At 35.6% G+C, this 14163-nt stretch overlaps 1 protein-coding gene across 1 annotated transcript in view; it reads left to right on the forward strand.

Annotated features, from left to right (window-relative positions):
• LOC149206106 (uncharacterized) overlaps positions 1-13846 on the forward strand; it is a 44806-nt gene extending 30960 nt beyond the window's left edge. Inside the window, exons 2-3 of the mRNA XM_089397597.1 lie at positions 12832-13001; positions 13775-13846. Of these exons, the coding sequence (XP_089253723.1) occupies positions 12832-13001; positions 13775-13846 (242 nt within the window). The remainder of the gene's footprint in view (positions 1-12831; positions 13002-13774) is intronic.
• The last annotated feature ends 317 nt before the right edge of the window (positions 13847-14163 follow it).

Below are 14163 nucleotides of genomic sequence, written 5' to 3' on the forward strand. Positions count from 1 at the left end.
ACAACTATTCTTAAGGCAACCAGTGTATATCCAGAGAACTTATGATTCAGTTAATTCATGATATGTTAAACTTTAAGCAGTGCAACAACACGTTATTAAACATTAAACAGTAACCATGTGCAATAAAAATAGAATAAACCATCAAACTTAATAAACACATATGAACACCAAGATTTAAGGTGGAAACCCAATGCGGGAGAAAAATCACCTGCTACTGTCATCTTTGTCTTCTTTTAATATAAGAAAAACATGCTTACAATCTTGTACTAGCACAGACTCATACCAGTACATAGGCACCCACCTACAGAATGCTACAACCTTCTCTCATTCTCCAGCTTCTACTGGAAGGGAGCTAAAACCCCCTAGCTCTTGTGCTAGCTGATATGTTTACCAGTATGTCGGTGACGACCTATAGAAGGCTCTAACTTTCACTCATTCTCCAGCTGCTGTTATAAGGGAGCTCCAACCCCTTGGCTCTTGTATTGGCCGATATGTTTACCAGTACATAGGCGCCAACCTACAGAAGGCTACTACCTTCACTCTTTCTCCCAGGTAACACGTTTCATAAATTTTTAGACTGGATACTCCTGGTACAAAACAAGACAATATGAAGGCCACATTTCACCTAATTTTCATACTAGACCCATCAGTAACATTGAAGCTCAAAATCAATCACCACTGTAATATAATCAATCACTGAAACCCATCAACTCTGAAGCAAATCACAATCAATCAATCTGAACAATCAGATCACTATCACCAAAACACAAAGCTGAACCCAGAACTCTACATCAACAACCAAAACCAACTGCAACATTAAACATCATATTTCAAAATATATATGCTACTTAGAAGTTCCAAAACAGCATGCATACACGCCTTCACCAAGGTGAACCAACATATAGATCTGAAAAATAATAATTCATAACTTTGAATCTTATCCAGACTTCAGACATAATCAGATCATAACATTTAAAGGATAAAACATTCATTAGCACTCGGATTTAGCCTATCCATTATTAGACCACATAATGACAAGTAATTTCAGGTCTTATGATCCTGATCCATCATTGGATCTCATCCATCATCTAACACTCAGGTGCATACTTAGTTCAGATCAAGAAAAGCTTGAGAAACCCATAACATGCATATTTTCTTTTGATATAACTCTTCATCATATGTTCATTACTTCCACTTATTTCCCTTTGATCTTCTCCTCCTTATATACTTAGATACTTTGTCAATACCTCGGACCAAAACCATAGTTATTCTATTGGTATTCTTTGATGGTATCAATATTCCTTTTCACGCTCATTACCATGGGTCAATACCATGGTAGGATCCCTTGGTATTCATTATCCTTAATTTTCCATCCTATACACACTTTTCCTTCTGTGAAAGTGTGTGCATATGCATATGCTCTTTTTGCATAGTGAACCCACGTATACAACTTAACATACTTGAAAACATTATTTTTCCTCAATTGCTTGATTCTGATCTATAGTCCTTTGTTCCATCATCCTATTCTTCTGTACCATTACTCTATTACCTCTGAATAAAGCTGTTATAATGTGAACTATCATCATACATCATATATGTGAGTTTCCATCAAGGACAACACCTGTATCATAATGCCAACAATCTCCCCCTTTGGACTTGATGGCAACCATATTAGTGTTTATTACGTCAAGTTGTAGAGCCTGTTAGATATATCAAATAACACCAAGATACTCTCCCCCTTTGACATCAACGGAAAGGGACAGACCAAGATATTCTCCCCCTTAGAGATTCACTATGCTGTCCATGCTCCCCTTGAGCACATGCAGAGTCTACAAAGATATTTTTCAATAGAATAACATGACTCTATAACTCAACTATGTGAGTATGACCTGCCTATCACCAATCACTCATACATACATCAATTACCCATGCAAGTGGGGATATACCAAATATGCATACATGACTGGAAAATTATTGCATCATCCTTCCCATGCATAGTGGGGTTACAAATTAAATCGTAGGTCTGTACATGACCTTTACATATAATGATATACATGACATGACCAATGATCTAAACAATGATAGTCATCATCAACTATCATACACGATATATGATCTGAACCATAAGCATCTGTCAATAGCATCAAGATCAACAAGCTATATATTTCGTTCATCAAAAGAGTCAACTGAATAAAAACAACTATGTGGATCAAGAAATATAAGTATCATTTGAGATTTGATCATAAGCCACCTCTGTCTTCAGTAACATAATAATCTTTATGTACCAAGGTCTTCTAAAGAAAAACATAATGCAAACAATGCATTAGAAGCATAGCATATGCTCTCCCTGAACCTATGCCAATTGTTCACTGTCAGATCTGATCATTGCATTTGTTAGTAAGAATCATCAAGGGATCATTATCAACTAGTTATTCATCAAGTCATTAACAATTTATGAGGGCCAAAAGCACTTCTACATATCATCAACAGACTGAAATCATCATCAATCATAACAGAAAAGAAAATTGATAATTGAATGAACCATATCAGGCCCCTTTTCTTGAGTCTGTCCCACTACTTCTTCATCAAATCGACATATACGCGACTGTGCAGCTTCCAACTCGCATATATATGCGACTTGTCTTCATGATAAGTATATATGAGAATTAGAACACTGAAATTTCACACTTTAAGCTCCCTCTAAGTTTGTTCTGTCTATATACTAAGCTATGCCACATCTTTCTGACTGTAAATGCTTCTTCTTCCATACCTTGGAGTGTGATGATGTTTGCTCCTTTTGCAATGTTGGCCGAAATTTTCTCCTACATTCATTTGCTATATGCCCAAACTTGTGACAAGTATAACATCCTATATGTTTCATATTCCTTCTATAGCAACCAATGGCTTTGTGACCAAACATATTACAAGAAAAACAATATCCCTTAAATTAGCTGGAAGCTGATAGTCTTTCTGTGAGACGGTTATTAGCTTGAAACATTTTACTTCTGCATTTGGCTACAACATGTCCAAAATTATGACATCTATTACATTCAACATTATTCATTTGATTAAAACTAAAATAGTTAGGAGTACATGATTTTCTTTGAATACATTCTTTCCTTGGTTGTTAATGGATTTGACCTATTATCTTCTGGTTGATCATTTCAGAATTTGCATTAGATTTCCTTGCCTCATCTTCTGACCTAGATTCACCTTCAATAGTTTCATGAAAACCATGACCGATTTTGATGGTAGGAGACCTTTGACTACTAATAATATTATCCAAAATCTTAATACTATCTTTAAATCGTAACAATTTATCCTTTTCTTCTAATTTTCCTTTTAAGATATTTACCTCTACCTGATAGTGCTCTTCCTTTTCCAGATATTGCTTTTAAGATATTTACCTCAACCTGATATTGCTCTTCCTTTTCCAGATATTGCTTCTTCATGATTTCTTCAATCTCTCTTCCTTCTTCCACTTGTTGTCTTAATTTCAGAATTTCATTTTCTTGTTGTTCATCTGCTTGAGGTAGTTCTTCATTCTACTTATTTGAATTTTCAAGATCTTCTTTTAGAGAGACGATCTGACTTTCATAGTAACTGGACCTATCCTTAAGTCTCTAGATTGTTGTACTCTTTTCATTTACTTCATTTCTTAATGATGTTACTTCATCTTGCATATTTTGACATTGATCTTCCTTTTCCTTTTATTGCTTCCTTACTTTGTTTCCTTCCTCCAGCTGGGCTTTTAACCTGGTAACTTCTTCTTTGAAGGCACATTCCCTTTTCTTAAATAGATCTTATTGATCTCTAGTTTTATCTATCGGTATTTTAACTTCCGCCTCTATATTTCTTTCACTATTACTTTCAATATCTTCAAAATTGCATGAACATAGAAAAGTATCACTAGAAGACCAAAAATTTGTACCTAATACTTCTTTTGTTGGTTCATATTCAATATGAAGTGATTCCAAATCTAAATACTTGCTTCCATCTAATAGTCAATTGTCTCTCCCGCTGTCTTCCATCTAATAGTCAATTGTCTCTCACGCTGTCTTCCATCTCATAGTCAATTGTCTCTCCCGCTGTCATTGCTCCTTTGAGATGTCTTCTTCTTCTGAGGTGCTTTCTTCTTTTGCTTCTTTCCCATTTTCTCAATGGATCTCCTTCAAGCGATAAGGATTCTACCAAAGGAGCCACTCTGAAACCAATTGTTGGGAATAATACTAAGGGGGGGGGGGGGGCGGTGAATCAATATTTACAAATAAATAACTTTTTCTTTTCATAATTAGATTTGTATACAGTACTTTAGCGAAGGGAACCCGCGTGTGCACACAATTGTTCTGCATATGTCCAAAGAACTTATGATTCAATTAATTCATCATATGTTGATCTTTAACCAGTGCATCAGTACTTTATTAAACACTAAATAGTAACCATGTGTAGTAATAAAAAAATAAACCGTCACACTTAAGCAACACACATGAACACCAAGATTTAAGGTGGAAGCCTAATGCAGGAGAAAAACCACCTGCTGCTGTCATCTATGTCTTCTTTTAATATAAGAAAAACCTGTTTATAATATTGTATTGGTTAAGACTCATACCAGTACACAGGCACCCACCTGCAAAAGGCTACAACCTTCTCTCGTTCTCCAACTTCTACTGGAAGGGAGCTACAACCCCCTGGCTCTTGTACTAACCGATATGTTTACCAATATGTAGGCATCAGCCTACAGAAGGCTCCAACCCTCATTCGTTCTCCATCTGCTATTGGAAGTAAGCTCCAACCCCCTGGCTCTTGTATTGGCTGATGTGTTTACCAGTACGTAGGCACTGGCCTACAGAAGGCTAGTACCTTCACTCTTTCTCCCAGGAATCACGTTTCATAAATTTTCAGATTGGATATCCTAGTACACAAAAACACAATATGAAGGCTACGTTTCATCCAATTTTCATACTAGACCCATCAGTAACATTGAAGCTTAAAATCAATCACCACTGCAATACAATCAATCACTAAAACCCATCAACTTTGAAGCAAATCACAATCAATCAATCTGAAAAATCAGATCATTGTCACTAGAACATAGAGTTGAACCCAAAACTCTACATCAACAACCAAAACCAACTGCAACCTCAAATATCATATTTCAGAATATATACGCTACTTAAAAGTGTCAAACCAGTGTGTATATGTGCCTTCACAAAGGCGAACCAGCGTATAGATCTGAAAATAATAATTCATAACTTCGCATCTATTCCAGACTTCAAACATACTTAGATCATAACATTTAAAGGATAAAACATGCATTAGCACTCGGATCTAGCCTATCCATTATCAAACCACATAATGATAAGTCATTTTAGGTCTCATGATCCTGATCCATCATTGGATCTCATCCATCATCTAACACTCAGGTGCGTACTTAGTTCAGATCAAGAAAAGCATGAGAAACCCATAACATGAATATTTTCTTTTGATCTAACTCTTCATCATATGTTCATTACTTCCACATATTTCCCTTTGATCTTCTCCTCCTTATATACTTAGATAGTTTGTCAATCCCTTGGACCAAAACCATAGTTATGCTGTTGGTATTCTTTGATGGTATATATTCTTTTTCATGCTCATTACCATGGGTCAATACCATGGTAGGAACCCCTAATATTCATTATCCTTAATTTTCCATTATATACATGCTTTTCCTTCTATGAAAGTGTGTGGATACGTATACGCTCTTTTTGTACATTGAACCCACTTGTATATGATCTTTTTGCATAGTGAACCCACGTATATAACTTAACATACTTGAAAACATTTTTTTTTCCTCAATTGCTTGATTCTGATATGTAGTCCATTGTTCCATCATCCTATTCTTCTATATCATTACTCTGTTACCTCTAAATAGACCTGTTATAATGTGAAACGTCATCGTACATCATATATGTGAGTTTCCATCAAGGAAAATACTTGTATCATAATGCCAACATAGAAAATACAGAAAACAACAATATGCAAGTTATATATATGGAAACAACGAACACTTGTGAGCTAGATATAAAAAGACAAAATCTAAACTACCCAACAACGAGATAAAACTACAAACATGTAAAAGGATTGTTGGAGAAAAATCCCAAGGGGCCAAGGTATGTTAATTACCTACTGATATAGGAAAACTTGTTAATGTACAAGGTTATGTTGTACCTACCTGATTCAATGGACTTGAAGAGGCTCATAATGGATATACTCCATAGGAGGCCTTATTCATACTACCTAAACTATCAAAAAATGATAACGTGTACAAGGAAGCAATATTATTGGCCTAGGATGAAGAAATATATTGCATATTACATTTCTAAGTGTTTGGAATTCCAATAGGTCAAAGTGGAGCACACATATATCGTTGGATTATTCCAGCTCATTCAAATTAAAGAGTGGATTTGAAAAGTCATGTCCATGGAATTCATCCCAAAAATAGTTAAAGAATGTGCTACTGTCATGGTGGTGGTGGATAAGTTGAGCATAATATCTTAGTTCACTCTTGTGAAGTCCACTTTTGAAACAATTGGCATTGAAAATATATTCATGAAGGAAATTTTCAGACTGCATCGCATATTCAAGGCCATCATATCAAAGAGGGATGCTAAGTTTACTTCAATCTTTTTTGAAATATTTATTTGCAAGAATGTGAATGTAGTCTTCTTTTAGCATAACATTTAACCTTCAAACATATGGGAAAACAAAGATAATGAACAAATTTATGTGACACACGACTTAGAACTTGCAAATTGTATGTACCTTGAAATTGTGGAGGCATTACCTATTGGTAAGGATATTTGTGATACTAACATATCAAAAATGGATAAAAGATTTTTTTGATCAACCTCACTTGAATGCTAGATAAGCTCAGTGGGTGGCTCTCATTAGTGAGTTTGAAACTTGTCACATCAGGGGGAAAGAAAATTGGATAGAAAATACACACAACAACAATATGCAAGTTATATATATGGAAACAATGAACACTTGTGAGCTAGATATAAAAAGACAAAATAAAGAATGACCAACAAGGGGATAAAACTACAAACATGTAAAAAAACAATTGGAGAAAAATCCCAAGGGGCTAAGGGATGTTGATTACCTATTGATAGAGGAAAATATGTTAATGTACAAGGTTAGATTTTATGTATACCTTATTCAATGGACTTGAAGAGGCTCATAATGGATGTACTCCATACGAGGCCTTATTCAAACCACCTAAACTATCAAAAAGTGATAACATGTGAAATGAAGCAACATTATTGGCCTGGGATGAAGAGATAGATTTCATATTACATTTCTAAGTGTTCGTAATGCCAATAGGTCAAAGTGGAGAATATATATCTCGTTGGTTTATTACAGCACATACAAATTCAAGAGTGGAATTGAGAATTCGTATCCATGGAATTGATCATTAGGTTTCCAAAAATAGTTAAAAACATGATACTATCATGGTGGTGGTGGAAAAATGGAGCATAATAGCTCACTTCACTCTTATGAAGTCCACTTGTGAAATAATTGACACTGCAAATATATTCATGGAGGAAATTTTCAGATTACATGGCATACTCAAGGCCATCATATCAAATAGAGATTCTAATTTTACTTCAATTGTTCCAAAATATTTATTTGCAAGAATCTGAATGTAGTCTATTTTTAGCATAACCTTTCACACTCAAACATATGGGATAAAAAAATGAATGAACAAGGAGCTAGATCATATGCTAAGGATGTACACTAGTCATCAACTTAATAAGTGGGAATAATATTTACCCGTTTTCAATCCACCCATAATAATGACTACAAGGAATATTTAAGGATGAGTACTTTTGAAGTATTGTATTGTATGAATTGTAATATCCTAATTAGTTGTGATAATCAATTATACTGGATCACTCTTGGATCATCCAATTGATTGCATCTCTTGAAATAGGTAAGCTAAAGGAAACAAAGTAGGAAGTGGTAAAAATAAAGCAGACCACGATGTCTCCACAAGATCAATAGAAGAGCTATGCAGCTCAAAACGTATTGCACATAGAGTTCAAAGTGGGAGAGCATGTGTACCTCAATATTAAACCAAATAGAAGTTCATTTATAGTTGGATAATTTTCCAAGATCGATCCATGATATTATGAACTATTTGAAATCTTAAAATGAAGGGGACTTGTGGTATACTAGCTTGCCTTACCTCATAATGAAAGAAAACAATGTATTTAATGTGTCGCTACTTAATATATATGTATATAATGCTCAGCATGTAATTGATTGGATTGTGACTCAAGTGGAACTAGAAGGATGGTTTCAACTAGAGTTTTAATGCATTTTTGATAGGAAGAAGACTGCCCCAAAGCCAAGTCATAATGTAAGTCAAGGTGCATTGGAAGCACTTTGGAGTGGATAGGGAAACATGGGAATTGAAGGATGCCATGAAAATGAGATACCCATATTTTTTACTATAGATAGTCATAATGATGAACATTATAACATTGAAGATGGTGTTCCTTTAAGGAGGTAATAGTAAAACCCATTTTAAAACCCCAAATTTTGTAACTGTAATTAAGACATGTAAGGTTGGAGATGGCAAGAATGGATATGTTGACTAATTTTATGTGATGTAATATGATTTTTATTTTAGTATATTTCCAAAAGATGAAGAAGAAATTAGTCAACATGGATCTCAATTCCCGAGAGGAATTTGAGAGGGGGAATTGACAAGTTTCTTATTTATTTTTAATTTAATCTCCAATTTTCGATTATTTCCACATTTTCTAATTTGGTAGTTGAACTACCCAACTTCTAGTAGTTATAAGAGAGAATGAGAGTGGTATGAGGCTACTCCAAAGGTATAGAAAACACATCTAATTGAATCCTTCTAAATTGAACCCATAGTCTAAGATAGAGACCTCAAATTCTCATGTATAAAATATTATGGTTGGATATCCAAAAAATGCACAAAGAAGCATTCATGATATTGTAAAAGAGAGAGAGAAGAAGATAGTTGATGCATATTTGTGTGTGGTCATAAAGAAAAAGAGATAATTGGTGAAATAAAAATTGAACCACACATGAGGGTTGATAGTGTGGCTTTGAATAGAGGGCGACGACAAGAATTTTGATTCACATCAACTGATGTTAAGTTTTGAAGTTACCTGAATGAGTAGGGAACTTAGTGTAGAAGGCTCCAAAAGGAGATAAAGGGTCAAGATAAGTTTTCAGTAATTTTTCTGAACTAAGAATGAAAGGTAGTAAGAAAGGAAAAATACCTAAAAATCTCTTGGACCAAAGAAAAAATATCTTTGTATTGTGTAGGTCCATTATGAAAACATTGTGAATGGTAACAAGGCTTAGCTCAATGGTTGAAAGGAAGCATACTAGATTTTTTTTCTACCCTACTTCAAACCCTATTAATCCTTACGCATTTTTCCTCGTAAGGCATTGGATTTAGCGTGGGGTTCGGTAGAGGCAAGAAAACTACATTGTAACTGAGCCTATGGCTAGGTGGAAAGTGGATTTCCCTTTATTAGTTTCCCAAAAATTAAGTGACATAAATAAGTGTAATTATTTCTCTTTAGTGAAATACCTTTGATTTTTAAAGCTTCACAAAAGTTATCATGTTAGGTTATTAAATATTTTTGTGTTGATGAGTTGAAACAATGTGTAATTGTGCTTGGATATTAACTATATTTTATTTTATGAATAAACTATTTAAACAAATGTATTCTTAAAGTATGTTACGAGTGGTGGATGTGAGATGCATGGAATTTGTGAAGTATAATTTATATTGTTGGATTAAATTTTAAGAGTCTTTATGTATTATGTTAGTGTGTTTTCTCTTACTAGGCTAATTGTAGTATTGAGCATTCATGCTATATCATTGATTGGAACTAAGAACACTTGAAGGTTTTCCTTGAATGGATATATTCGAAAGGTGTCAAAGCACCCTTGTTTGTTAGGATTTCAAAGATAATTTATTGATATGTTGTTAAGGAGTTATGTAAGCCTTGTTTCCTCAAGAGATAAGCCATGATACTAGACTCTTTATTTGTAAATGTTTGGAGTTTGAAATATGAAGTTTCAACCCCAAAGGTATGAGAAGAACCTTATTTAGTTGGGCGAGGTTGTGGATTTGGAAATTAAGACTCTATTTGACATCTTCTGATAAGTAGTCTGGTTGTGAGAAGAGTTTAGGATTCCATTGAGGTTTTGGAATATTTTTGCATGTTCATAAGTCTTATGGGAAAGTCTATGCTTTGTCAATGTTAAACACATACATGGCAAAAGAAGAATATGAATGATAAGCATTGAGGTGCATATATTATTGATATGATATACATTTATTGTACATTGTACATGACTGTTGGACTCATCTTCCAACGTCTCTTGGACTCTGGTGGTTGTTCACATTACACACCAACCCATATAGGATTAAGTGTCCAACATTCCCCCTCAATCCAAATGGGTATGTATGAGTCCAAGAAGAGAGTTGTAATACAAAATGTGAAAAAATGCATGGCAGCACTAGGCTGAATATGCTCTCTGAAATGTTGGTATAAGGGGGTGGTTTAAGGATGACCGCCAACACTGGAATGCTTAGTGCAGTTCCTGAAACTATTCCAAATCTGGCATGACGCTGAGGTATTTTTCTAGAGAAAGTGCTCCTCATGTTTTGAAGAGGGAAACCTTCAACCTTGAAAGGAAGGCCTCACCCACCATAAAAAGGGAGAACCTCAACTTGAAAAGAGAGGTTTCAACTTGTGATGTTTTAAAGATGACCACGAACCGAAGGCATGCTCATGGGAATCTTTGTCTCTTGGCTACAACTCTGAATATGGTATGGCAAGTTGTGGCTCAGGCTCACTTGTTGTGGCTTTGAAGCTTGTAGGTGACCATCACTCCCCCCCTGTTAGATACAAGATGACAAGATGAAGAGATCTCAACTGCAAGACTTTTCAATATTTGAGAACAAATCCTGTTATATGAGCGAAATATCTTCTTGGTTATTGAAGCCCATTGCCAAGAAGTGATCCATCCAAGATGAATATTTGTTCTTGCAGGAGGTTTTTTTTTTAAGCATCTATTTGAAGAATGACTGGTTTTATGATAGTGCTCACATGGATTAAGATCAAAATAATGATCTTTCATATAATCAACTCGGTCATAGTGTTGGCATTTAACAAATTTTGGCTGCAAATGTGGAGGAGGAGAATCAAGAACAGGTGAAGGTAAACTAGCATGAAGAAATCCAGTACTCTGAAACTAGATGGCTTTGAGTAATCTGGAATATGAAAGGATGCCTCCTTATCATATCCAAAACCTGTTATGTTCTTGTTGTGGAAAATCTATTCCCAAGGTCTGATGATATACTTGGGAAGTGCAGACCAAACCTTTACATTTCTATGCAAATCTGTTGCTAGAATGGGAACATGATGGGAGTCAACCTCAACGTTACTCATTTAACCACTTGCTGGTTGCTGATAGGTGTCATGATGCTTATGTTGTTGTAACTCATCTCTCTATAACTGTGATTCAAGTTTCATAAATTCTATCTTCTCTTGTGCATTTTGCAAACAGGTTTGAATTTTAGAGAAAGAATCCATGCTAACTTTTATCATCCCATTAATACTGGAATGTATTAAGGTATTCAGTAACTCTAATACATCATCCATTCAATTCATTTTAAAACAAATCTTCAATTACAAATGCACTTTCTTAGAATGTTAAAGTACAAGTAAACTTATATATATCACACAATGTCAAATAACTGGAACTTAAAGAATATAAACAACCCCTAATTCTTATGAAAGTTGTGCACCAAGATCATTAATGTGTAGTACCATTGCAGATAGAAACATGAACTTTGTCATTCCCTTGGACTTGAATAATAAAATCCCAGATGTTGTAGAAGTGTTGATCAATAATGAAAGACAAATCGAGACATTCAACTTTGTTCATGCATATGGTGTTTTCCAACAGCATAACCAAAATCCAAACTTTGTCATAAAATAATTTTCTTGACTTAAATGCTCATATATAACTGTTCTTAAAAGTAGCCATGGTTTAGGCATATGCTGGATACCACAGATGGTCTTCCCTGCGTATTATATACTTTAGCCCAATAGTCAAACTCAGTTTGATTATCTGAGATGGAGAGAGAGAGGAACTCACCAACATCATAATCTATCTCTCAAGAGAAATTTTCTTGGCCGGTACCAACTCCCACACTCGACTATTCATTTGCAACTTTAATATTCAACACTCTGCAATTCAACTGCTCATTGAACTTTTGAATATAATAATCTTTATTTTTATAAACTTCTTAAAGGGATGTAGATAATAGCCATGAGAGATGCATTGTCGAAACTTAGCATCCACTTTTCTCAATTTAGCATTGCAAAAAAAATACTGTAGTGTCTCCACGACATTCAATTCAATGCAGCATTCAACGAGAGCCGAGGGCACACAGTGAGGATAGCATTTTTTTTGACATGCATACAAGTAGTGATGTTTTATTCTAGTACAATTATTTTTTTGCCTTTTTACGTTAACTATGACTGTTCATGTACATGATTTGGAGCTTTCTCTCACTGTTCTACATATAGGCACAACTTACCACACTATGTTGGCTATTCTGCTACTTCTTCCCACATACGGCGCCAGGTTGAGCAAGTTAGTGAGCCTCATCCCTTAACGTCCGCCTTTGGGGGGGGTATTAAAAGGAGAGAGATTTAATACAGTGGCAAGAAGGTATGAATACCATGGAGCATTCGACTGTGTAAAGGAATTGCGCAGGTGTGAAATATGCAGCGCTGGGAGAAGCGGAGTATGGACAGAGGTCGAGTTTTGGTCAGGTCAAGGGACCGAGGTTGAGCAACGCAGTGTGGAGCGTGAGGGCCGAGGTATATGCGCTATATTACACTGTTAGCAGCGTTCAAAACAGTGAGCGTAGACAGTGTGATATGGTCTGTAGCGATGGAATCCACTTGGTGAAATTAAAACAACGAAACTGTTAAGGCGTTTCACTGTATAGCTACATATGGCAACTAAAAATACTTTTAACAACATTCAAACATACATATTTAATGGAGGGACAGAGTATTAAAAGCAAAAAATGAAACGAAATTCTATCGTATGGAGGTCCAAGCCGTGTCGAGGACCGACAGAGTATGGAGAGAAGGTGTATAGTGGAGCCAATGTAGTGGGGAGGAGGAGGAGCATTGTATGCTATTGCAGATCCGCAGTGCTGTAGGATATGGTATGGCAGTGTTTGGTTCCACTGCAATCAACAGTGATAATCAACAGTGATAAGGGAAAAATCTAAATACCAATGCATAGAGTATGGAGACTGTTGACACCTAATTTTTGTGATTGGGTGAATTATTGTAAATAAATAAATGAGAAATGTGAACCGTCATGGGGAGATGAACTGAACAGTGTCTCCCTCATGTATATAACAGACCTACCTGATTGAATGAATAACACGAATCAGTTTTAATGCCTATTGGAGTTACTGCTTGGCCTCGTATCAGAGCCAACTCCTTTTTAGCTCTCATGCTTCTCGTAACTCCTCTGTCTGTCTGCCATATTCCTTTTACGTGGCTCTCTGTCAGCTAAAAGGTGTCTGTCCATGAATGTTTGTCTGTTTTCCATATACCTTTTATAAAACCTGCGCCTGCTCTTCTGTTGGATTGTCATCGTGACCTGATATTGAAACGTTTGAACGTTGTCCTGACAGAAGTTTGAACGCTGTCCTATTCCTAAACGTTCACCTGAGCGCTGTTCTGACCTGAGCGCTGTCATGACCTGAGGTCCTACTTCTGCTGTCTGTAAAAATATGTTTTGAATGTTACTTCCTCTCTTCCCAACTGCGTTTTTTGGTATAGTAAACTCGACAGTCATTGTGGATACTTTTTTTGGTATAGTAAACCCTTCAGAAAACGCTGTGATATATTTCATTCTGGGCTGCCTTGCATCCATTCGTCTTTTTCGCTAGGAAGCCCTCTGCAAATACCCATGGAATCATGTAAAGTCTTTCGATTTTTGTCAAATAGTTTTCTGTGTTTCGCCTCTGTCCTATTAACTACGGAGGGCTATATATATGCAGAGCGGAAGGCAGACAAAATG

The sequence above is a fragment of the Pinus tabuliformis genome, chromosome 1_2, assembly GCF_031772625.1.
Source record: "Pinus tabuliformis cultivar Carrire ecotype Pingquan chromosome 1_2, CPIR1, whole genome shotgun sequence".
In the NCBI taxonomy this organism is placed as follows: Eukaryota; Viridiplantae; Streptophyta; class Pinopsida; order Pinales; family Pinaceae; genus Pinus; species Pinus tabuliformis.